The sequence below is a fragment of the Magnolia sinica genome, chromosome 9, assembly GCF_029962835.1.
Source record: "Magnolia sinica isolate HGM2019 chromosome 9, MsV1, whole genome shotgun sequence".
NCBI lineage: Eukaryota > Viridiplantae > Streptophyta > Magnoliopsida > Magnoliales > Magnoliaceae > Magnolia > Magnolia sinica.
The window spans coordinates 72,760,532-72,788,417 of record NC_080581.1 but is presented as its reverse complement, the minus strand read 5'-3'; the positions used below and the strand labels follow the sequence as shown (position 1 = coordinate 72,788,417).

At 40.3% G+C, this 27,886-nt stretch overlaps 1 protein-coding gene and 1 long non-coding RNA gene across 2 annotated transcripts in view; both read left to right on the top strand.

The window, feature by feature from the left end:
• Positions 1-4,931: 4,931 nt before the first annotated feature.
• On the top strand, positions 4,932-6,646 carry LOC131255112 (uncharacterized). Its single transcript, XM_058255805.1, has 3 exons — positions 4,932-5,219; positions 5,334-5,750; positions 6,512-6,646. Exons 1-3 carry the CDS (start codon positions 4,932-4,934, stop codon positions 6,644-6,646), a joined length of 840 nt encoding a protein of 279 aa, XP_058111788.1.
• Positions 6,647-16,628: 9,982 nt separating this feature from the next.
• The window catches only part of LOC131255660 (uncharacterized), a 152,173-nt gene continuing 140,915 nt past the window's right edge, over positions 16,629-27,886 (top strand). Inside the window, exon 1 of the long non-coding RNA XR_009176229.1 lies at positions 16,629-16,717. This is a non-coding gene — a long non-coding RNA (uncharacterized LOC131255660). The remainder of the gene's footprint in view (positions 16,718-27,886) is intronic.

The window sequence follows — 27,886 nt, the reverse complement described above, 5'->3', positions numbered from 1 at the left end:
GAAACTACGTGCATTCGAATGCTCATGTGTGTAAAAAATGTGAATTTACATGTTTTCTACGTGATTTTACAATTTTCCCAGTGATGTAATCTACGTAACTATTATATTATTTGAATGAAATTTACGGTACACGGTGAAAATATGATTTCTTATTAGATGGACGGAACGGATCTCATACATACGTGTTCAGATACTCACCGAGCTGGTTCAAGTCACACAATTGTTGGTGCAGTATGGTATGCGTACCATTCCGTACGGGAGCTTAGGATACATGCGCCATGCGCCATCTGTATTTATTCGCCAAACAGTCAAAACTGAAACGGAGTGGACGTATCACGGGAAACCCATTGCATCCCACGCGTATGAAAAGATGGGTACGGAAATTTCTCCGGGCAATCAACATCTGCAGTAGGTAGGGCCGGGTTAGGTTAGGCAGGGTGAACGGATTGGCTACTCCCCCGACACCAGCCCCGGGGCTGGTGGTCGGTGCTCTGTGGGCCCCGCCATGATGTATGTGTTTCATCCATCCCGTTCATCCATTTTTAAAGGTCATTTTAGGGCTTTATTTTAAAAACAAGGGGGTTATAAATCTTCGATGGACCACACTACAGTTGGATATCCATCGTTTAAATTCTCCTAAGGCTCAGTGTACTGTTTATATGACATCCAATCGGTTGATTAGGTTATAAAGATCCAGATGAAGGGAAAAAACAAATATCAGATTGATCCAATGTTTTTATGGCCCCCAAAAAATTTTTATTGGTTGAAGTTCATTCGACACTGTTTCCTGTAATGTGGTCGAATTGAGATTTTTATATATCTCATTTTTTGTATAATACCATAAAATGATCTATAAAAATAGATGGACGGAATGGATGAAAAACATACATCATGTGGGGCCCACATGGCACCGAACACCAGCTATTGGCTGGTGGCAGGGGGAGTAGCCACATATTAATTGGTGAGTCGCTGAACCTAGCTCTCCTATATGTATAGGTTTTTTAAATGTGCCGTTCATCTGCTTTTCCAGGACAATCTCATGGTATGTTAAAACGCTGCGGTGATCAGATCTCAAAGTGATAAGGCTATGGTAAAAGAGGGCTAAAACTCGTTAGTTAGTCACTTAGTGCTGTTGGGCCGGGCAGATCTCATGGTATCAGGAGGAATGGTATCAATTTTAAGGTAATGATGGTGGTGTCAGTAAATTGCCTTAAGATCTCATGCTTATGTCTCGGGACAAGTTCACTGGGTCTGGTTGGCATGCCCTGCAAATTCTGCGATTTTACCTTCCAATTCATCCAACCAAAGAATAGGATCAAATTTAAGATAACAATGGTGATGTCAATGGATTGTCTTAGATCCTGTTTGGTTTTCCGAATTACATGTATTTGGGTGTAATAAGTCATTAATACACTTCAGTCGCGTTTTTGAAAAACAAGCGATTCGGCTGCAGTCTGACAGCGCCAAAATGGCGGTAAAGAGATCTCGGGCAGAGACGGGATTTACATCTCCTGCTAATGGTAGTTCGATTTATGGATGAGTCTGACGGTAATGGTTCAGTAGTCCGCATGAGCACCAATTGTGCTACATAAGTATGATTTCAGATTTCAACTTTTCAAAAGCTTTTCCTTCTCTTCCACATCTCACTGGTACACTCGGCTCTTTCAGAGCATGAGATCTCCATCTAAGTAAATGACATACCCTTCTTTCCATTTGCTTTTGCCTATTGCCTATTCTTTCACTCTAAATCTACCATTTACATGATAGTATCTCCTTCTATTCCACTTCTCTATGTGTTTGCCGTCGAAACCTGAGTAATGGAAAATGGTAATATAAAAAGCATCTCCTTCTGCTTGCACATCCTCTTTCTCCATAATATCTGAGGTATGGAAACAGGAAAAAATGCATTTTAATCTGGTCGTCGTGTCTCTGTTCTTCTTCATCAAGATTGCACGGCCTGCTCCATGTCCGTTTGTTCGGTAGCTTGCATGTCACAGCATGTCTTCTGCTATTTAACATATTACCATTTCCATGAACCCATTTGTGTTGCATGTTGTTGGAATGTCATGGTTTCCTTTGTCGACATCGTCACCCGATTTCGATATTCATGGCAATCTCCGGGGCCTTATCCATTTACCTTCTACTACTGACATCTTCTCCAATACCCTACTCAAGTATTATATGGATTTCGCTTCGTTTGAAAACCCTCTATTCCACTATTGTTCTTTTTTCTTCAATGGTGATAAATCTGTTACTCTGTCAATATGTAGAAATATTCTCTGCCATCTGGGACTGACATCCACCCCTAGCCATCAGTTATGGCAATGTCAGAAGAGATAAGTCACGTGGCTCTATTGAATGTCTGGAGACCATGACATAGTTAGAAGTGAAGCTATGAAATAGAAGTTGATGTCCTGTTCTAGCTTGTTTCAGACACTTGTGGCCCACACGTTTGACATTGATCCTGTAAAGAAATTATGGTGGGCCATTGTATAGGTGCCGACAGGCGAACAGGCTTAATGTTTTCCACACTCTACTTTTATGCTACATATGCGCTCGTTGCAAGCCTCTTTCCTTGATAACTATCCCAGTACAAACTGTACATGCATACCTATTATTTCTGATATTATCAATGCCATGGTTGATAGAGCTGAGACGTACAGTTAACGACCATGACTGATAAACAGTTCTACTACACAAAGATGGTTACCTATCACTTCTTGCATTATATTTCCAATGGTTAACTAAACATTTGAGACAATTACCAACCATGTTCAGTTATCTGTTATAGGATCTGAACATGGTTACCTATCATGTGTTATATTAGCATTCCCTTAGTTAACTGAACATGGATAAGATACCTATCAACCATGCTGAGTCTGATTGCACCCAGTTTAAATGCACCTCATGTAGAACCTTTCATGTAGAACCTAAACCTGAATGTCTGATAAACTGTCCCTCGATGGACAACTTCTTATCTGTTACGATTTTCCGTAGAACCTGTAGCATTAATATAATAATCTCATTTAAGAAGCTATAGGATAGAAAAGTTGGACTAAACCTTTCCAAATTTTCTATACTAGATTTAGATAGTTGGCGCTGAATATTGATATTTTGATGCTGCTGAATCAGCCGAACAGTCAGTGTATTCTCCAAGAAAACTAAACAGAACATGTATGAACATGGATGGACGGATGAAGAAATGGCAACCTTTGCAGCTGCACTTGCTGCAGCAACTATAACAATTGTTGTCGGCGAATATTGCAATAATATTTTATTTAAATCACCCTCCAGATTCGGAGACCTTGAAAGAAGAAAGCTAATAAATAGCATTATTAGAGCGGGTGACAATGAGTGTGTAGCACAACTCCGCATGAACAAAGTTACATTTTTTAACCTATGCTCGCTTTTTAGGGATAGAAATTTATTTCCTGACAGGAAACATGTATCTTTGGAGGAACAACTTGTCATGTTCCTTCACACGGTTGGATATAATGTTAGGAACTATGTCATTGAGCATTGGTTTATAAGATCTGGAGAAACGGTGAGCCGTTATTTTAGTAAAGCGGTGGATGCTATTGTCGGATTGTATCCGGAGTTCGTTAAACTCCCAGGTGCGGATACACCAGTCGAGATCTTAGTCAATCCTCACTGGAGTGATTACTTTCAAGTATGGTATAATCAGATTATGCAATATTCCGCAATGTCATATACTTTATCTGTCTTCCTGATTATTCAGGGTGAAAATAGGGCTGCATTGGTACAATTGATGGGACTCATATACCGGCCTACGTACTAGCACTGGAAAGTACAACCTACCGTAACAGGAAAAGGGTACTTTCTCAGAACGTGTTGGGTGCATATACATTTGACATGAAGTTCGTATATGTGCTCGCCGGATGGGAGGGATCAGCTTCTGACGCACTCGTCTTACAAAGTGCTTTGACACATTCCATTGATCGGTTAACTTTGCCTGCGAATACTGAGTTAATAACTGTTTAACAACCCAAAAATGATAATATGATTTTCCACCAAATTAGATTGACAATTATTCACAATTAACTGTAGGTAAGTATTACGTAGTTGATGCTGGTTACGCTCATTCACCGGGATTCATGGCTCCTTTCCAGGGTGTACGGTACCACCTCAATGAGTACCGCACAGGCCGTAATCCTTCCAACAAGAAAGAACTATTCAACTATCGGCATGCTTAACTAAGAAACGTTATAGAGAGAATTTTTGGGTATTGAAAGCCCGCTTTCCAATCCTCAAATTAGCTCCACCATACAACCTTCAAAAGCAGGTGAAGATAGTCATCGCATGTTATGTGTTACATAACTTTATCCGTATATCTGGCGGTGATGGTTTGGTAGAAGATGAAATCACATCTACAGATATTGCTGAGAGTATAGATTTGTCTCCATGCGATATGAATGTGACATAACGGGAGAATGACGAATGAGCGACATATCGAGACAACATTGCTACTAGGATGTGGAACGAATCTCATCTTGTGAGTCGTACAGCTTGAAATCTGAATTGCAATTTAACTTTTTATAATAGGTAATATCACCATATGACTGTACTGTGTTGCGTATATAGACTTTGTGAAAAGATCCCTTTATACTTTTGGATAATTATAATGATGAATATCCTCATTTCCATATAATATCTTATAAGTTTTTACGTTTATATATTTCAACTATTGTAAATTAATGCATCCTCCTCACCTAGATACTTTGGTTGTACTTATCAGACTAAATCTGCTCATTGTGTTATTTTTAGATTATCGAAGTATATAGTGATGACGATATGGACCAAATAGTGTTCACAACCAAACTACACCAAAGAAACAGTCTGGGCAAGGTCGGTGTGACACACCCAGAAGAACACCACACAAATACAAATCGAAATCACTTGATGAGAACGTTATGTCAAGTAGTGTTATGCAGTGGACAGACCAGATGAATAACTGTCTTATCGATACATTGATAGATGTGGTTGTGAACGGCTGCAAGAGTGCGAACGGACTTAAGAACGAAACGTATAAAACGGTTGTGGAAAGTGTCAGGAGAGCACTAGGGATATCAGTTGTGGAGAAGCATGTTGGTAATCGCCTGCGAACACTAAAGAGGTTGTATTTTGAGGTTCAAGACACCCTGAACGCGAGTAGGTTCGGTTGGGATGACGACAAGAAGTTAGTTACCGCACCAGATGACGTATGAGATGATTACATATGGGTGAAATGTTATTTTTTCATTTATCATTTAGATTATCCAAAGCTGGTCCATTGAGGTTTACTAATCAATATATATCTCTCTCTTTGTGAATAGTCACATCCCTATGCCCAACATGTTCGTGGAAAACCGGTAAGAAGGTATGATGACCTCGTGTTCTTATTTGGAAGTGACCGAGCTACTAGACTTCGTGCTACGACTGGAAATATGCATACCCAAAGTGGTACGAGAAAGTCTCGTGATGATGATGTTACACCGACTGCATCAGTTGATCTTAATGACGACACACTTGTTCTGTCAAGTGACAATGTTGGAGATGGTGGACATAACATCCAATGGTCATTTCAAAGTTACGATGATGCGCATATTGCAACCAGAAGTCTGATTCACAATGGCAACAACTCCGCCAACACGGGCAGCATAACCAATTCTAGGAAGCGAGCCAAATTGGAACGCCCATGCAACGTAATTGGCAAAGGGATGAGTGAAGTGGCAGATGTTGTCAAGTCTCTGGCACTAACTATACACAAAAGGAAAGACGCCATACGTATGAAGTAGATTGTACTTGCACTGGAGTAGATTGATGGCCTCACAAGTAACGAGGTCTTACGCACAACTAGGATCCTGTCCAAAGATGAAAGCCAATCTGCGTCATTCCTTTCGCTTCCCGAGTCTATGAGGCTCGACTTTGTGCTGAGGATACTTGCACCAGATCAGTGTTCGGATTGATCTCTTCTGACTAATCTTTTTATCCACTAATCTTCTCTTTTGGGGTGTTATCTACATATGACGATCAGCCGTATGGTTTGCTGGACAATATTTTGGGTTTTCTGTTCTGCTAGTGAAGTGTACTAGCTATTGAAGTGCTGGACAAACTTTTTGTTTTTTTTCCTGATCACGCGTTTTACTGATAGATGTGTGCTGGGAGGCACCTGGATGACTATAATTTTTTGGATGATAACTGTTACATTCTTGGATTCAGGCCTGTAGTAAATGCTTACTCCTCACTGCCTAAAAATACGTATTATCTGCTATTATTTTAAACGTAAACTTTGTATGATGTATGGGATTTTGTTTTTCATATCTGTATAGGGTACGTACTAACTATGCAGGTCTATTTACTCACAATAGCAGGTATGATGTAATTTTCAAGGTTAGCTCAGGTATTCTTTTTACTAAAGAAGGTCATTTTTCATATTGCTAGACTCTTGTTATCTCAGGTTTTCTATACTCTGGTTATCTCATTTTTCATCTGATATTCCCTATGTGTGCAGATGTCAAAAAGTTGTACGTTGTCTTCGACGGACGTCGTCCCGGCATTTACCACAACTGGGAGGAATGCCGTTAGCAGGTGGACGGGTATTCCTGTGCCCGCTTCCGTGGATACAAATCCACGGAAGAGGCATTAGTTCAGTGGAAAGAATATCGCGAGCAGATGGATGTGACAAATGCATCCACACATGAGACGTTGAAGGATCGTGACAGCAGTGGGTCCATGTATGGACCGGGATCTGGGACCGCTCACATGAATCCTCTACCGACTTTTCAGGGACCATCTTTCGACTGTCCATCTGCTAGTGGGAACTGCATGCGGGAGGATGTTGATGAAGATTTGACGAATGCACTTTCAGCGTTGATGAAGATTTTCTTTACCTGCCTGGTTCTAATCCTCGCCATTCACCTCATGTCTTCGCGATGCTGATGGCTGGACGCAGTGGTCGTTTAAGTTGGCAGACTGTGTTGGCTGTTGTGGCTTTTTAAAAAAAGTGTTATGGAAATATTTTGGACGTTGGCATGCATCGTTGAGTTTGATATTAGTTATCTTGACACTGATAGTTATTTTGCGTGATAGTATGTTTTCGACCTTGTGTTGTAATATTAATTGTTGTCTTACATCGGTTATGTGTGATATGTAACAATGGAGATAATTTCGAACAAATATCACGCAACCGTATGGACGTAATGGTTTGCACTTCCGACATTGATACGCTATAAATTACATGTATGACTCTTTCAGGTATGCCAGGATATATAATATGTCCATAGAATCTGTTCACATGCTCCAATTTTAAAATCCTAATCATGTCTGGTGTGAGCATCATCGGATGCCCACATATCAGTTCTTTCAGTCAGCTCATTCACCGTTAATGCGGTCTGGATAGAAGTTATCACAAATCCAATGGTATATCTGGACCATCACTACAAGCTTCAGTTATTTCAATTAATAGAGCTAAGACCCTCAACAGTCTTAGTCGTATAAGACCATCACCGGTTCGATGCAGTCACTTGTAACCTTCCGAAGATCCATCGTCATTTTGAAAAAACAAACATGCGTATTGAGTAGATGTATAACTAGAATGGTGGACACCATAAGCCTATTAAGAGATTGATTTGACTACTACATTGTATTACCAAACGACTGGTCACACAATTAGTGTGTATTACACTCTGAAAATTTGAAAAAACAAGCGTGGGAAAGCAGAATCCCGGTACTACTCCAATGATTAGAAATATATGTAAAGAAGTTATTATGATGTCTTTACAGCTAATTACAGCATAATTCGGAAAACCAAACAGGGCCTTAAGATCCATGGGATTGCTCATATCTCGAGACAAGTTCATCGAATCTATTTGGCTCGTCACGCGTATCCTAGGATATTGCCAATCCCATCCCTCCTAATACCGTGGGATCTGCCTGGCCAACAGGCCCTTAGATCTTGTGACCGTGGTGCATCACAAACTTAAAATTTTATCATTTTCGATCAAATCATATATTTGGAGGTTATTATAACCGTCCAACATTACATACATAGTTAATTAGAGATATTAAATTTGATTTACTAATTAAAATCAAACCCCTTGTAAATATTTCATGCATGGCTGCTTTTGAATTAAAGTTGATTCACAATCAAAGGTGCCCAACACAATAGAAGGATTTCAAACATAAGTGTTTTAAATCATGGGGTTCTAAATCTAGGTTTCGAATCGTGGGGTTCCAAATCCACGCTCCCAAATAGGCAATGAGGTTTGTTCATTTAGAGTGAGTATTTAGCATGGTGTTAAGTGGGATGGAATTGCTTTTTTGCAATGAGGTTTGTTCAATTAGAGTGAGTATTTAGCATGGTGTTAAGTGGGATGGAATTGCTTTTTTACAATGCACTTGTTCGGTGAATTGTCCCTTAATGACACGGGAGCGAGGTATTCACCTTGGTGTTTGGATCATGTATGATGTTGGACTTAAATACATGTTTTGATTCATGTAGTGTTTGGTCGTGCACGGAAAACAATTACCAAACTTAAAAATCATGTTTGAAAACTACATTGAAAAGTAAGGTGGGGCCCATCTTAATGTTTGTGAGTAATCCACCCTGTCCATCCATTTCGTGAGATCATTTTAGGACATGCTACCAAAAGTCAAGCAGACCCAAAACTCAAGTGGGCCACACGAGAGGAAAGAGTAGGGAAATAATTTCCTACTGCTGAAATCTTCCCGAGCTCCACCTTGATGTTTATATGTCATCGTAACCGTTTATAAGTTTATTCCTGCCGGGATGAATTGAAAACATAGAAAACTTTATTGTGATACAAAAATTTTGTCGCCATATGAATGTTTCAATGGTGGTCACTCAATCCCCACTATTTTCTCTTGTGTGGCCCACTTACGTTTTAAATCTACCTCTTTTTTGTCGCTTACCCTAAAATGATCTTGTAAAACGGATGGATAGGTGGATTCCTCAAAAATATCAAGGTGGGCCCCACCTCCCTTCTCGTGCTTGTAAGAAAAATCCCGTGGATTTTGCATATCCTGATTGAATTGTGGAAAGCCCTCCCTAACCCTCCATACTCTATGCACAGGATCCAATGTTGGAAACCTATGATAAACCAAACTATGACGATTTTTTAAACCAGGGGATTTAAAATTCCATTCCACTTAATACCACCTAATTCCATGCACCAAACACCCCCTAAGATTCCCTCAAAAACATTACGCATGTTTGAATTTGAAACCGAGAGGCATTAGGCCATGTGGGAAATTTTCATTATGGGCATTCAATTATACAGACAATGTTTGGATGGTGTTGGTCGTTATATTAAAGTAATTATAGTGATGCAATTGGTAATCTAATTGTTTTGGGTATCATTAGAGGGCCATGTCCCTAATAAAATAATAGCATGGTAACATGCACGTTACACATGCAACTCTAGAAAGGATTTTAGATGTAACCCAAGCTCTCAACGGGGATTTGAAACCCTCTATTTGAGGGGATTTGAAACCCTGCATTTACTTTTATGGTGCCAAACGATCAAGGGATTTGAAATCCCCCCAAATCCATGGTGTCAAATGACCCATAAGCATGAGGATAAGCATATATCTAGAATAGATAATATATGGATGAGATTTGAGAAGATCCGATGATGAGGTGATTATGAGAAGTACAGTCCATCCTCCAAGAATGGGTCATGTTTGTCTTCGGTGCTTTAAAAAAAAGTTACAAAATATAAACATAAACAAAAAGAAAACACACTTGTAGTTGGTTGCAAAAGCTAGCATTATATATATATATATATATATATATATATATATATATATATATAGAGAGAGAGAGAGAGAGAGAGAGAGAGAGAGAGAGAGAGAGAGAGAGAGAGACCTCTTTTTCATTGAACTAAGAATCACAGCTACTTCTAATATAATATTAAGTTAGTGATTATACTAATAAACATAAGGAATTGATTATGCTAAAGAAACATAAAAGATAATTAAAAGATATATTTGATCTGTTTCTTTGTTTGCATTCGCATGAGATGTTTTGCTTCATTGAAATCATTTGTAAGTCTCGGCTGCTGCAAATGTAGATTCCTTTATTTGTTGCAAGTGTTCAGGCAAATCATCAACTGTAGATCACTCGAAAGCAAATAATTTATATTTGGGTCGGTTCGCCTGATTAGGTCTCGATCTTCCGAAAATCAATCACGTAGGATGAAAAATATTAGTGAGTAATAGGAACTTAACAGCTAAAGGGGGTTACCAAGGAAGGTAGGAGCAGGAGAGTTTATAAATCTCATTGAGATAGTTATTTAGATGCTTCTCCTCCACGTTTAGTCGATAATACTTGCTTCGGCACCATTCCGACCTTTCAGACTCTTTTTGGACACATGTCACAGTAATTGCCTCAACACTGCTTTTCTCTCAACTACATCATACATTCTATCTTCTCGGTCACGACATAACGTGTAACACCTTGATCAATGCTAGTTTTATTCTGCAACATACTCTTGAAATATCTTAAAAGATTTTATACGTTCTCTATACTTATTATGCAACGACACATGTTATTTCCTAATTGGTTGTTCCAAGAATGATAAAAATAGGCCACAACATGACCCATTGTAATGCTTATTTGCCAATCAACCTAGTGATAAGGCCTGTTGATAAGGTCACAACCTAGATGAAGGGAAACTACAAAACCTCGTGCCTCCTTCAAGAAGTTTTTAATGGTCAGAATTCAATGATTACTATGTGGTCTATCCTAGATTTGCATCTACCTCATTTTCTGGCATCATGCCCTAAAATGATCTTCTAAAATGGATAGACGACTTGGATATACAACATATGCAACGTGGTGCGCCCCCAATTAGGCTCTTACCTATTAAGGTGTTGTTTAGTAAACTAACAAACTAAAAGTAAATTTGATCGTTAAAACTTAAGGTATTGAATTTTAGTACTTAATTTTAGCGGAAATTATAGATTTACAATTTATGTAAAATAATTAAAAAACTGAAATATTAAGGACATGTGATCATGTTGTCCTTAAAGCGTCATTTGCCCATTCTTAAAGTGATTGCGTATACTGATAGGTTGCAGGCAAATAGCTTATAGGATATGGCGAGCCTGTATGTGGTTCTGCGTTCAGCAAACACGAAGAACGACAGATGGAACTACGTGTACACAAATTATTTTTTTTGGCAGATAAATGACATAAAATCATATATCAGAGAGAAAATTAGAAAATTGTTGCTGGTTTAGACCACTGCTTTGGTCTATTTCTTGAGGACTGTTGGCTAAGGTTCGTATTAAACTTGACTGGTTGGATTAGAAGTCATTGTTGCTCTTCTTCTCGGGTCCGAGACCGAGACTATGCCCTGACGCCTCTACAACCACATTGTCTTACATGCCTATGCCCTCACACCGAGACCGAGACCGAGACCATGCCCGAGCCTATGCGCAGGTGTTCCACCATGTAGTGGAACAGGCAAGTCCTGGTACTCCACGGATCTATGAAGTAAATAATAAGGTACTCCACACCCTATATTGTAACGTCTCGGATTTTTACCAACTTGGAGTTGGATGGCCTTGGGCGTTACCCTTGCTTTAACGATTTGAGTCCATGTCCGAGCATGCATTCGTACGTGTTTGAGATTAAAATGGATAATGTGGGGTCCACCAAAACCTCCCAAAAGATTGAAAGTTTGAACTTTAAAGAGTGGGGACCGACCCCAGTGGCACATAAGCTAAAAAAATACATTTTGAGACAGTCCTGAGAGGTTCCACTGTGGAATCGGAGGTGCCACCACGCCCCCCTATTTAGCAACTTTCTGCACTTTCAGATTTTGACAGTTTTGATGCGCTAACTTCAAAAATTTATATCTTTTTATTTACAGTTTTGATTGAGGTGATTTAAAAGATAGATTGAAGTTTGATGAGTTTAGTTTTATATAAAAATAAATAATAAATAATAAATATTTAAAAGAGATTTATTTTAGGGTATTTTGAAAACTGTACCAAAAATCTTACTTTCGGACATCTGGTACTTCTGGAATTTTTAAAATTTTTCTAGAACTTAAAATTTAATGAAATTTTGTAGAGATAAAGTAGACTTGATGATGAACTACTAAAAATATAATAAAAATAATCTAATAACTAAAAATGTCAAAAACATTATATGAAATAGAACTATTGAAACTGAAAATTTTCTACAACTACACGTTGTTAATGGGTTGCGCGTATCTTTTTCATCTTAGAATTTTTATACTCGACGTCTTCTTAGAAATTTCTCCTAATCATACTAGGAATCATCCTATATAATTAAATTTAAATTTTCTATTTTAGTATATTTTACTAAATTAGGTGGTTTCAATTATAGTTGAATTAGAGTTCTTGATTAGGGTAATTATGACCAAATCATCATTTTCGCTAGTTGCGAATAGTTTACACTATAAACCTAGCTAATCCAAACCCTAATAATTTCTCGCAAGAAATCTCAATACCCAATTCATTCCAGAAATGCTCTGATTATCCAAACAAGATCTAGATCGCTCGTTAGTAGGCCACTAAATCTAATATTACAGAAAGACATTCGTCTTAGTGAGCTTGACGTCCATCGAAGGACATCGAGCCGATATCATGCCTCGAATTGCTCAACTTGGACTCACAAGGTGCATGCTTGGGTTGTGCGAATACCTTATATGAAAATCTATAACTTAAGTGAAACTAGCCACTTTGTTTTTTATGAAGTTGTAGCTTTTGGACCGTCGATTCATGGCCAAAATCAGAGTATCAACTAATGAAATTTTTCCAAACATATCCGTATAACCGCGGCCCCGATCGACCATCGGTGACCGTTAAACAAACTTCTAATCATATCCGTCGATCAATACATTCAAATGGCGGGCAGATTGTGTTTATGCATAAATCATCACTAGGGTCAACTATCCTATGGTGGGCATCGACCCCTATGCCCTATAATGGCCCCCAAAGAGTAGAAACACAATCCCCTAGGGCTAGTATAGTAAAAACCCAACCCTTAAAGCTATTTGCACCAAATCTGGTGCTATAAATAGATCATTTAGGGGTCTCATTTTCTCTCATATGAATTTGCAAAGCCAGGAAGAGAAAGAGGAGGAGAAGAAGAGACGAATGAGAGAGATGGTGAGGCCTTGTACCGGATCACACCATCTAATCCCCATGCTCGCCAGATTCGTGCAAGACCTCATCTCTATTCTCAATTTCATGTCTTCCACGGATGAAATCCGAAGTTTTAGGTTGGATTCTCCACTCACTTGCTAGGTAAGAGATTTTCCTACATCTCTTTCCATCATTTTCTTTCATTTATTTCATTTTAAGCCATTAGGGTTACAAACCCCCTTTTATTTCCGTCGATTCTCGCAAACCCTTATATTAGGATTGAGTATGTTAGGGCTTTAAATCACAATTATATACATATAAACACATTATTTTCTTCTCTCATTTTCAATATGAGACTATTCCCAAAACACCCAAAAAACTTAAGTTTTTCAAAAAAAATAATTTACACACACACACACACACATATATATTTCTATTTAAAATACTTTTTAATCAATATTTTCACAACACTTATGAGTACTAACAAATCTGTTTGATAATTTGTCTGAAAAATGTTTTGATATATGAAATTGAAAAACTTTTTTCATAAAATTTTGTTTTATTACATAACCCATGATATCTAAAAAATAGTAAATTATCATATCTGGCCCTATTATCTTAATCTCTATTTTCTGTAAATATGAGACAAAATATGTTATTGTTCATGCCACCAAATTTGGCACACCTATTCAGAATTCATATACATCTCTTAAACATACTATTTTGATTAATGGACCATATACTATATTCTTCCTATTATAATCATAACTCTTCGATTAATGTCTTTGAATTAGACTGATAAACATCTCATATTTAACTAATAAAAGTTGATTTAAAGGTTAAGATCATTTAATATTTATTTATTTATTATTATTTTTGCTTGATTCATCCATAGTGTGCCCCTTGTTGACAACATCCATGCCATTCCACCATTTTGCCAGCTTGATTTGAGGCAAGCACCCAAAAAATCAAGTAGATCCAAATTTCAAGTGGACCAGAACATAGGAAACAATGGTAATTGAATGCTTACCATTAGAACTTACTAAGCCACAAATTTTTGAATCAAGGTGATGTTTATGTTTTCCCAGCATCCATGTTTCTATGACCTACTCAACAAGTTAAATAAGAAATAAACGTTATAATGGGCCTTAGGAGACAAATTGAAGGCTCAAGTGGACCACACCACATGAAGGAGTGGGGATCGAAAGCTTTGAAAAATTCTTAGGGACTTCTTGGGGTTAAAGAAGATTTGGATCAATCTGATATTTATGTTTTCCCTTCATACCGGGGTCTATGTGACCTTATGAACAAGTTGGATGACAAATAAAAATCATGATGGGCCCTAGGAAGTTTTCAACAATAGGAATTCAATCCCCACTACTTCCTGTGGTTTGGTCCCCTTGAGGCTTCAATCCGCTATCTTTGTGTTCATGCACTAGAATGATTTGTCAAATTGGATCGATGGCATGGATAAAACATATACATCATGGTGGGCCCCATAAATCTTCTTTTAGGACTGTAGGTCCGGTTGTGGGTATTGCCCAATCTGCACCCCCATTATGCATCCGCAAAGGAGTGGATCAGGTGTGGCCTAGCCTCAAACAAGAAAGTGTAGCCCTTACGGTGGTGCTTGCCTTGATGTGTATATCGTATATCAAAGCCGTCCATCCATTTTTAAAAGACCATTTTAGTGTATGAGACCAAAAAATGAAGAGGATCCAAATCTAAGGTGGAGCATATTATAGGAAACGATGGTGAATGAACACCTTAGCATTAAGAACTTCCTAGAGCCCACTGTCATATTTATTTTCCATCCCAACCTATTACTAAGGTTAAAAATAAGAGCAAATGAAAAAAAAAAGAAGCACGTGTAAGCTTGATCCATAACTTTTGTGGTCCGTTAATAGTCATTCACTATTGTTTCCATAGTATAGTCCATCTGAAATTAGATATGCTTCATTTTTGAGCTTATGCCCTAAAATGAACTGAAAAACCAATGCATGATGTGGATGTTCAATACAAACATCAAGTTGCACTCCACGTTAGGGGCGCATCATCTGGAATGAGGTCTGGCTGCACCCAACCCCATCTCGTCCACAATCTTCATTCCCAATAAGAGCTGCAACACTGTATGTGTTAGATCCATAATGCCTATCCATTTTTTTTTCAAATAATTTGACGTCATGACCCCAAAAATGAGTAGTAAATCAAAGCTTAACCATAGATAAAATGGTTAAATAGTAGGCATTTCTTTCCCCAAATTTTCCTCTCATATGGCCTACTTGGGTTTTGGGTCTTGTCTCATTTCTTAAAATGAGGTGGAAAAAGGATGGGTGTGGTATATTTCTCACGAACATTATGATAGGCCCCACAACTTTTCAACACAGGAACTTCCTTCAAGAGGCTCTGTTTCAGGAGATCTGCATTAGCCAACTTATGTATGTATAACTCAATGTTGCAACGGTTTCACATGGAAAAGTTATGTGGGCCTCACCATGATGTATGTATTATATCTCCACCATCTATTCATTTTAAGTTATGAGCCAAAAAATAAGATAGATCCAAATCTTAAGTGGACCACACCACAAAAAAAGTGAAAATTGAATGCCTAACATTGACAACTTCGAGGGCTACAAAAGTTTTTTGGATCAACCTAATATTTTTGTTTCTTGTTCGTCTAACTTTGCATGACCTTTTGAACAGATTTGATAATAAATAAACATCATGGTGGGCCATATGAAGGTTTCAACGGTGGGCGTCATCATCCCTGTATCTTGATGTGGTTCGGTCCATTTCAACATTGAGTTTGCCTATTTTTCGCTAATGCCTTAAAATGGTTTGGCAAAATTAATGAAGGGTGTGCATACAATCTACAAATCAGGTGGGGGTTAAAAAACTTTGCCGGATTAACATTGCTTCCACTTACGCCTGCTATAGTGGAGTTGCCATTTACCAAAAAAAAAATCAAAATAATCCATGCATTCAGCATTAAGAATTAAGCTTGAACAGAAAAACTTAAAAAATTGATATTAATGCCTCACCTAACCCGGGCCATCATATTAATGCTGGTTCCTGCCTGCATTACTTACACTAACGTGTGAGAAACACCTTATTCCATGCACATTGTTGTATTTGGAAATTTTTGGTACCAACATCACCTATCTGGACCGTCCAATAAGTCCGGTCCACTGTTCTTGCACTACTATGAAAAATTCATAGAAATCAGATGGTGATAACTTCATTTATTAGGCCCACTTCTATTTAAAATCTTTTCCATCCATTTTTGCTTGTCACTTGGTAGAAGCTTCAGATCCTCCAATGCTTATGAGGAACGGACTTGGACTGATGTACAGTCCTGATAGATGATCAGCACTTCAACGAGTACAGATCAAACTATGTGCATGCACTACTAACTCATGACATCATTTCTCAAGAAACCTCTCTATAAATACGTCGCTCGGAAGGAAACTCTCTGCCCCTCGAGAGATAGAGAGAGAGAGACCTTGGTGTGAAGGTTGTGTGTTATTCATGGTGGTTCATTCGCAGCCGTCCGTGGGGATAATGTCATCTTCACAAGGTATGGATTTCCAGTAGTGGTAACGGACCGGATTTGCCGGTTAGATTTCATCGGTCCATATAGGGCTGGGCCAGTAATATAAGACCGTGCCGTGCCTGGTTCTTGCAAAATTTTCCAAGCGAGAAGAAGTCCATTTATAATATTTTAACGGGCGGTCTTGGGCTTACAACCGAAGAACCGATACGAAATCTAAAACCGGTTTGGATCGTCTCCGGCAGGTCCAGACCCGGTCCATTGCCACCCAAACCATTTCTGTAACTTTCAATAATCCTAACACATGTAAGTGGAAAATGTTCTGATACTCTGGGACTCTTGAAAGTCATAATACTCTTTGCATCTGGTTGTTTGCTTAGACAGAACTGTCAATCGAGTTGAGCTGTTGATAAAGTCTCGAACACACGGTGATATCATGCAAAAATCACATGCATCACAGCCATTGCTTATGATGGTCAGTGACATGTAGATTGGTCAAATTGTTTATTGGACTTATTTGTGTTAATGATCATGACCGTCCATTTTATTAGAGGCTAAAGATTGGATTATTATGATAGTCAGAATGGTGTGACTCGTATCTGGTATCATATAATACCTGTGTTGGAACAAATGGACGGTCTAGATCGATAGGCTGGATTATCTAAAGTGTGACGTTGTAACTAGGAGGACGCGGATTGCGTCCTACCCTGGGGCCACCGTGATGCGAGTGTTTTATCCACGCCGTTCAAAGATTTTCTCATAACATTTTAAGATATGAACCAGAAAATGAGGCAGGTCCACATCTCCAGTAGTGGACCACACCAAAGGAAGCTACACTGATAATGACACCTATCCTTGAAACCTTTCTAAGGGCCAACATGATGTTTTTATTTTTTTAACCATCCAACCTATTCATAAGGTCATGTAGATGTGGATCACAAACAACAATATCAGCTTGATTGGAAACTTCTCCAGTTCCCTGTCAGTTTTTAATGGTGGACGTCTAATCCCCACTTTGTGGTCCACTTAAGCCTCGGACGTGCCTCTTTTTTTGGTTCAAATCTTAAAATGATCCGAGAAAAGCGTTAAACGGCGTGGATAAAACACTTACATCATGGTGGGCCCCACAGATCCGTCCGGGCGGGGTAGGGCGCAATCCGCGTCCTAACCAGGGACGCCGTAACCTGCATGCTTAAAAGAGGAGATTTGCTGGGATTCCATTCCCATTTTTATTTATTTATTATTTAAATTACTAAGTGGGCGGATTGCGTACTGACAGCCTCAGTAGCGAGGTGGTTACTGACTGCTGACTGCTCTGTCGCCCTACATGATATGTACGTGTTTTATCGAAACCGTCCCATCTATTTTCTCAGATCATTTTCGAAACCGTCTATTTTCTCAGACCACTCTTTTCTACGGTGTGGTTTATATGAGATTTGTATATGCTTCATTTTTGGGCCCATGCCGTAAAATAGTCTGGAAAATTGGACGGAAGGCGTTGATAGCGTAGATACATCATATCAGTAGCCACCTCGCTACTGAAGCTGGCAGTACGCAATCCTGCTCAGTGGGTGTTATCTTTGAAGTGGGGCCTCCTTTGTTGACGTGTTATGTCCATGCTGTCCATCCCTTTTTTTTTTTTCAGCCAATTATAAGCTGTGGCCCAAAAAATTAAGTAGATCCAAATCTCAGGTTGACCACACCCAAGGAAACAGTAGTGATTGAAGGCTCATATTTCTACTCTTTATATCCGTTTGAGGGCTCATTTTAGGACATGCGGCGTATACAAAATTCAAGTGGGCCAAGGAGAGGAAAAACTGAGGAAAGAAATGTCTACTGTTGAAACCTTCCTAGGTAGGCTCCACCTTATTAATATGCCATCCAAACCCTTTATAAGGTCATTCTCACTGGTATGAACTCCGAAAACAAAAGGCTTTAACTTGATAAAAACGTTTGTGGCTATTTGAATATTTCAGCGGCCACTGCTGATTCCCAGTTGTTTTGACTCGTATGGCCCAGTTGAGTTTAGGATCCACATCATTTCTGGAAGCATGTCCTAAAATGACCTCTTAGGATGAATGGACAGAGTGAGTTTCTGAAAAACATAACAGTGGCCCCACCTCGTCTCCTAATGTAGGAAATTTTTTAAGATAAACAACAGATTCATCAAGGTGGCCCCCAAACGGCAAGGGTAATACCTAATCAAACCTGTTTGTCAAGTGTCCCATCTACATGGTCTGCAGCATTTTTGCACGCAGGGCAACAGGTGGAGTAGATTAGGTGTTACCCTCTGTAACTTGGTAGATATTCATATATCCATGCTATTCATCTATTTTTACAACTCATTTTAATATTGGGTTTAAAGAATTAAGCAGATACAAATCTCAGATGGACCACACTACAGGAAACGGTTGTGATTGAACTATTATTAAAATTTTCGTAAGGTTTATTTTTCATCCAGCCCCTTGATAAGGTCAACCAGGTCAGATAGAGGGGAAGTTGAAAGATCGGCTTGATCTAAATCCTTTTGTACCCCACAATAAATATTCAATGGTCATTCACCATCTGGATATGCTTAATTCATTAGATCACTTCATAAAATGAACCGTACTTGAAGACTACTAGTGAACAGGCCGGGCCAAGCCTCGGTCTTGTAGAGCTTTCTACCTGAAAACAAGCTTATTTATATTATTTAAATGGGCAACCCAGCAGTGTGCAGGCCTTGACTGTGGGGTATGTATTTTATATCCGTCTCATCCTTTGTTTTGCATGCTCTTTTAGGACAAACCAAAATTTATTCAAATTCAAATCTCAGCTCGACCATATCATATCATAAGAAACAGTGTTGATTGAGTGCGCACCATTAAAATCTTCCCAGGACCCAACATAATATTTATTTGCCATCCAGACTATCTGTAAGGATATCGAGACCTGAATGAAGGTTTTTTTTTTCAAAAAAAAAACACGCTTGATCCAAAACATTTTGATCTTCCTCATTCATCGACTCGTGCCCTTGGATAATCTTGTAAATTGGATGGACGGCCTAGATTAAACACATGTCAAAGGCTTTCGGAATTATGTGAGGCCTCACCCAACATGGTGCGGCCAGCGGCCACCTTAATTTATATATTGTCCGTCGTCCATTTTGCTGGTTCCTTTTAGAGCATGAACCCAAACACTGAGCGGATCCAAATCTGAGATGGACTATATCCTAGGTATAGGTAACTGTGAAGAAACGGAATGGCTACTCCCCCTGCCACCAGCCCGTGGCTGGTGGTCGGTGCTCTGTGGGCCCTAAAAAATTAAGCAGATACAAATCTCAGATGGACCACACCATGCGTTTCATCCATTCTGTTCATACACTTTTGCAGATCATTTTAGGGTTTGATTCCAAAAATGAGATGGATATAAATCTCATGTGGACCACACCACAGGAAAACAATAGTGATTGGATATCCACCATTAAAATCTTCTTAAGGCTCACTGTGCTGTTTATTTGACATCTAATATGTTGAGCTGGTCATACAGGCCCATGTGAAGGGAAAAAACAAATATTAGCTTTGATGCAGAACTTAAAAAGTTTTTAATGGTCTACCTTATTCAACACTGTTTCCTGTAATGTGGTCCACGTGATATTCGGATATATCTCATTTTTGGTCTCATTGCATAAAATGATCTGAAAAAAATATAGAGAAATTTGTGACTGTACGACCCATTTATGTCCCATTTAGGAGACTAAGCCCACCTCGTTTTCCTTTGTGAGAATACGCCCCAGCTGTACGGATGGCTTGCCAAAGGTCGAAAATGCCCTTACTTGTTCCTTCAAGTGGATAGGCGGTGCTCTAAGATGAGCGCTGACACTCCTCGAACTTCGAGTTGTACGAATGGTTCAAAAGATATCAAAGTTACATGGGTCCCAGAGTTACGTATTTATTATATCCACAACGTTCATCCATATTTTGAGATCATTTCGGAGCATTATCGAAAAAAAAAAATCATATCCAAAGATCAATTGGACCACACCACAAAGAGCAACGAGAACATTGATTTTCACCGTTAAGATTTTTTTAGGGCCCACCATAACATTTATTTTCCATCCAATCTATTCATAAGGTCACAAAAGCCTGGATGAAGAGGGAAAGAAAATTTCATAATGATCCAAAACTTCTGTGACCCTTAAAAGGTTTTCAATGGTAGACGTTCAATCATCCACAGCTTTTTACAGTGTGGTACACTTGATAGCTAAATCCATTTTATTTTTCTTCCCAAGCGTTAGTACGAGTTCGCCAAATAGATGGACGGTTTGAATATAACACATACTTCATAAAAGGACCCACAAAGGCGGTGGGGATTACAACAGGGAAAAAAAGAGCCTGGTATCTATGGCTACGGATTGGATTATAACCGTAGAGATAATCGCAGTCAATGCTTTTCCAACACGTGAAGTAAAGGGAATTAATCGCGAAATGCCTCGAAACGACCTGTGAATCAATATGGAATAGTTTGGAATGACCGTAAAGTGCATGAGAATGATTATGAATTGATACGAATTAATCGTGAAATGCATGCAAATGATCGTGAAGTGAAGGGAATTGATCGGGAAACGCCTCGAAATGACCGTGTTGATTCACGAAATAGTTTGGGATGACCGTGAAATGCATGGAATTGTCCGTGAAGTGGAGGGAATTGACAGTGAAATGCATGGAAATGACCACGAACTGATAACCGCAAAGTGAATGAAATGGATTTTCGACCATCGATTAGATGGAATCTTGGAAAATAACTAGGATAGTTGGCTAAAGTATCTTCTCCTACCCCAAAATCATATAAGGGTACATCAAGTAACTAATTTTGGTTTAAAAGATATTCTTGTTAAATGAATAGAGAAATAAATGAAAATAAGAGAGAATTTGTTTTTATATGCTTATATATACATATTTATATAAATACATATTAGAGAAAATTGTAGCTAGAATAAAGTTTCTCCATGTAAAAAAGTAAAAAAAAAAATTTGTGTAGACTTTTACGGACTACAGCTATGGCTACAGCTATAATCTGTAGCTATATTTTCGATATATATCAAATACACTTTGATTAATCGAAAATTGCGGGATTTTTTATGCAAAGTTGTTGGACAGTTTTGGACCTTTTTTGATTAATCGAAAGACATTCGATATATCGAAGTACATATCGAAAGACCTTCGATGTATAATAGAGGATATATTGAAAAAGCATTGGCTGCAATTATCTCTACGGTTATAATCCGTAGCCATATATACCAGCTCTTTTTTTCCCCTGTTGTGATCCCCACCGCCTTTGTGGGTCATTTTATGAGGTATGTGTTATATGTCCATCTATTTGGCGAACTCGTACTAACGCTTGGGAAGAAAAATAAAATAGATTTAGCTATCAAGTGGACCACACTGTAAAAGGCAGTGGAAGATTGAACGTCTACCATTGAAACCCTTTTAGGGTCCCAGAAGTTTTGGATCATTACAAAATTTGTTTTTCCTCTTCATCCAGGTCTTTGTGACATTATGAAAAGATAGGTCTTTGTGACATTATGAATAGATTGGATGGAAAATAAATGTTATGGTGGGCCCTACAAAAGTTTCCACGGTGAAAATCAATTTTCTGTTGCTCTTTGTGGTGTGGTCCAGTTGCTCTTTGGATATGATTTTATATGATTTTTTTTGCTTGGATAATGCTCCGAAATGATCTTGAAATATGGATGAACGTTGTGGATATAATAAATACGTAACTGTGGGGCCCATGTAACTTTGATATCTTTTGAACCGTTCGTACAACTCGGAGTTCGAGTGTCAGCACTCGTCTTCGAGCACCACCTATCCGCTTGAAGGAACAAGCCGGGGCATTTTCGACCTTTGGCAAGCCTTTCGTACAGCTGGGGCGTATTCTCGCAAAGGTAGTCTCCTAAATGGGTCGTACAGTCGCAAATTTCTCAAAAATATATGGACCACGTGGATGAAATATATACATCGTGGTGGGGCCACAAAGCACTGACCACCGGCGGCTGGGGAGTAGCCGATACGTTCCCCTTAAGTGAACCCTGACTATTAAAAACAACATCCTAAGCCCCTAAGTAGTGCCCACTGTAATTTTTATTTGCCATCCAACCACTTGATAAGGACACAAAGGTCTTGATGAAGAGAAAAGAAAGAAATCACCTTCATCCAAAACTTTTGGTTAGTTTTTACTTGTCAATGACCATTATTTCCTCTTGTATGGTCTACTTGAGATGTGTATCTATTTCATTTTTAAATTCATGCTCTAAAATAATCTGGGATGGACGGTTTTGATATATAGTATATACATCAAAGTAGGCCCCATAGGCAGGGCTGCACCGGGTGGGTGAACCCAAGGGGGCACTTGATCCTGAAGCCTTGACAGACACGGATTGTTTGTGCCCCTGGACTCTAATGGGCCCACAGATATCATCGTGACAAGGCAACGATAGGATGGGACTCTAAAGTCAGTCTAATAAAAAAGACGTGTGGGCCACACCGCATGAAAGGCAGTGTTTGAATGCCCACCTTTGAAATCTGTGTGGGGCCAAAGAAGTTTTGTATGGGGGTGATGCTTGCAGTTTATCCGAATGGTAACAACGCTGGGAACAGTTTGGATAGCACAAAAACATCATGGTCGGCTTGGATAAGGTTTCAACGGTAGAGATAACCTTTCCCACCGTTTTGTGTGGTGTGGCCCACATGAGTTTTGGGTCTGCATGGTATTTTAAGGTCTAGGAAAACTGATGCACGAAGTGGATTTGTGATGGGCATCTTTGTGGCCGCCACAGGCTAGAGGAACTTCCCCTGCCCTCCGCTTTCGCCAAAGACACCAAAGCGTGTGAGGTACGGTGCACTGTGGGCCCTAACATGATTTGTGTTTAATCCACGCCGTCTATCCATATTTTACAAATCATTTTAGGGCACAAGCTAAAAACTAAGGCAGATCTAATTCTAAGGTGGACCACACTAAAGAGAACAGTGGTGATGAACACTTACTATTGAAAGCTTTATGTCGGCTATTTGTTGTTTTTCCTTCATCTAGGTTTACCTAACAGTGGGCCCTAGGAAGCTTTTAATAATAGGCAAACAATCATCACTCTTCCCTATGGTGTTGTCCACCTGACATTTGGATCTATCTCATCTTTTAAGCTTACGTGGATAAAACACGTGCTTTATGGTGGGCCCAAGGATTACGAACTGGTGGCCACATTCCTACCATGCAATCCCCTGCAGAAAACTCCTCGTGTGTGGGCATTTTTATCTTTTTAGGAAAAATCAAATCAGGTGTTGATGTAAAAATCTGGTTCGTCCTTTTAGACCTTCGTATACTTGCACGGAAAGAAGACAAATGAGACCCTGGCTTGAGCAGGGGACCCTCCGATGCCAAAGTTAGGCCTGGATTCTGGGTCTAAATGTATTGAGGGGTTTTGAGAAATTTTTTTTGCCTATCTCACAAGACGATGGAGGTTTCTCTTTTATAGCTGCTGGAGCATTTAATCGTACGAGGATTCTCCTCCTGATATCGTGTGCGGGATCCTCTCCTGGTATCACGGAGATAGGATCGTGCTCATCTCCAGTCTTTATCCGATCCCGTGAGCTTTGGGGTCGGGGATCTTATCCCAAGATATTCGGGATAAGGCTTTATCTTGCGCTGGCCGATCTGATAAGAAGATCGGCCCGATGCATGCCCGGATCACTGATGTGTCGTCCGAACCGACTTAACTTCTGTCTCGGTTTAGTGAACCATGCCTCGGATCTGACACATCCTTTGGCGACCCGAGGCATTAAGTCCGAGTCTCCGAACTCTGTATCTTTTGTCCCCAACATCAGGAGTTAGAGAAAACCAACCCAAGGTGCTTTTTATAATATTGATTAATCCGGTAGACCAATGAAAACTTTATTTAAAAAGTTAATGGGATGTAAATACTATATTAATGAGGTATTATTTTGTAATTTTTTTTTCTTTTTTCATCCAACATACCTAGCCAAGACACGTACCTATCCATGCCCGTCTCTAGCCACGAGCAGGCAGTTCTATGGCCAGGCCCACCGTGATGTATCCATGTTGTCCATACCTTCTCTCATATCAAGTTTGGGTTGCATTGCATTAAATGCATGTCATTAAATGTATGAGTAATCCACACCGTTTGGTGTGGTCCACTTGAATGTTGTAACTACCTCATTTTTGTTCACATACCTTGAAAAGATCTAAGAGAAGGGATGGACTGAGTGAATAAACAGCTACATCAAGGTGGGTACTGAAGTGACGTCACTAAGTTCTGTGGGTCCCACCATGATGTATGTGTCGTACTGAAGTGACGTCACTAAGTGCTTCAGCTCGGATCAAAGAGTTGAGGACGTTGGATCCGGCAGATAAGTCCTGGAAGGTGCTCTTACAGCCGGAGCGTCTTCATCTCGCAGGTCTAGACTCGGCCGTCGCAGGTAATTGAAAATGTATCTTCATGTATCTTCTGAATTTTTCCTAACTTACTTCGTTTTTTTAATATTATTTTTAGATTTGCCTGAAGCTCGACCCCATCTCAAGATTGTTCCTGAATCGGCCCCCTCGGAAATAACTGGAGCTCGTCCTCCTCTTAGGGCGGTTTCAAAGTTAAAGGCTCCTCCGCGATCAGTTCTTCTGTCGGAGCCTCGGCCGCCGAAGAGACAAAGAGTGGTGCGGAAGGAGAAGGAGCCTGCGAGTTCTTCTGCCCCTACTGTCGTCGTAATTTCTGACCCGGAAGAAAGGGTGGAAGTAACGGTGGTCACAGCCTCGGAACCTCAGGCGGCACCCGACTCGGGACACGTTGCGATGGATGTTCTGAGACAGGAGGAAGAGACTAGGGCTGCGTCTTCCAGAGGGGAAAAAGAGACGAGGACTGCATTCTCCAGAGGGGAGGAAACGAACCAAGAAGGGCCGTCCGTCCTGCAGAAGGTGGTGTCGGGGATGGTTCCTTGGGCCTTAGCCCATGGGAGCGAAAAAGAGTTCATCAGTCTCTACAACGCTCCTTCATCGCAAACCATCGGCCATGCAGCAAAGGTGCTTTTTGAACTCGCTCCCTGCTTGGTTAAGGCCAGCAAAGAGTTATCTTCGACTCATCGGCTGCGGACTCTTCTGTCGGAAGCCGAAGGGCGACGTGAGGATGCCGAAACTCGGGTCGGCGTTCTGATAGGCGAGGCGGCCCTTGCTCGGAAAGCTGTCGAAGACGTAAAAGCAGAGGCGGTTTTCTCCAGGAGAGCTCTTGATGAAGCGCAAGCCGAGGTTACTCGGGTATTGACTCTCCTTTCCAGAGCTGAAGAAGAGAACCGACGAGTTCTCGCAGTCCATGCTTCTTGTGCAGATGACTTGGCTCGGGCTAAGCTTGAGGCGGCGGGGCATATTCAGCAGGCCAACGAGAAGACTCGGGAGGCTGAGAAGGCTAGGGACCAAGCCGTCCAAGCTTTCCTTGAGTCAGCGGAGTTCGAGGATGAGAGGGATCGCTTGTTCCAAAGCGGATTTCTGGAATGTGTCAAAGACATAAAGAAATCTTTTTCTGACCTTGATCTCTCAGAAATCGAGGGTGGAGGAGCCTCGGAATCCGAGAATTCGGACGCCGCTGCTGAAGTCACTGCTGGGGATGAGGCCGGTACATGCAAGAATGCTTCGGGTACCGTTCCTATCGGAGGACAGTAATCAGGGCCCCTTGTGTTTTTTTTTTTTTTTTTTTTAAATCGATGTATTCACATGTTGTACTCGCATGTGGTTAATGAATGAAAGAAAACGCTTAGTTTTATTCATTTAACTTGACTTTAATCTTTCTTAGTTCAGAGTCTTTAAACATTGAATACCGAGCTAAGGATAGTAAATCTTGAGGTGCTCAGCGTTCCAAGGATGAGGTAATGATTGTCTGTTTAAATTTTCTAGCCGATACATTCCTGGTTGGATGGTGCCCGAGACGATATAGGGTCCTTTCCAATTGGGTCCCAACGTACCCGATCCAAATTCCTTGGTATTCGAAATAATTTTCGGAGAACCATATCTCTCATTCGAAACCTCCTGATCTTAACTCGGGTATTGTAGAACCGAGCCACTTGTCGTTGTCGTGCCTCCGTGCGCAGCCGCGCCACTTCCTTTTGTTCGTCCAGAAGGTCGAGCCCGAGTGTAAGGAGTTCTTCATTTTCTTCCGCGTTGAACGAAGTGATTCGAGCGGAAGGTAATCCGATTTCAACGGGAGTGACGGCTTCCGAGCCATACGCGAGTGAAAAGGAAGTTTCTCCTGTGGCGGTTCGAACTATAGTTCGGTAAGCCCAAAGAATTTTCGGGAGCTCTTCGGCCCATGCTCCTTTGGCCCGGTCAAGCTTGGTCCGAAGATGTTGCTTGATAATCTTGTTAACCGCCTCAACTTGTCCGTTAGTTTGAGGATGATGAGGTGAAGAATAGACGTTTCTGATTCCGAGGTTGTCGCACATCTCGCGAAAGCTCCTATTATCAAATTGCCTTCCATTGTCTGTGATAATGGTACGGGGTACTCCGAATCGGCAGATAATGTTTTTTCATATAAACTCAGTGATCTTCAGCTCGGTTATTTTAGCTAATGGCTCTGCCTCGGCCCACTTCGTGAAATAATCCACTGCTACCACAGTAAACTTGGTCTGACCTTTTCCCATAGGGAGTGGACCTATGATGTCGACACCCCACTGTGCGAAGGGCCAGGGACCAGTCATCGGCGTCAGTGCCTCGGGGGCTTGCCTCGGAATTGCTGCGAACTGTTGACATTTGTCACATTTTTGGACGAGCTTGCGAGCGTCGTATTGGATAGTGGGCCAGTAATATCCTGTCGTAGGACCTTCTCTCGCCCTCCAGAGTGGTTTCCACAGATTCCTTCATGGATTTCACGTAATACATAGTTTGCCTCACTGGGTTTGAGGCACCGCAGCAACGGAGCGTAGTAACCTTTCTTATAGAGGGTTCCGTTGAGTATGGTGTAACGGGAGGCTCGGATCTTAACTCGTCGACCCTCGGCACGATCTTCAGGCAGCTTTTCCTTGTCAAGGTATTGGTGGATTGGATCGATCCAGGATGGTTCCGAGTCGATTGTATTGACGGCCTCGCTAATTGGTTCATTTATACTCGGCTTATCGACGTATTCGACAAGGACGGACCTGGGTATATCATCTTCATCGGTGGAGG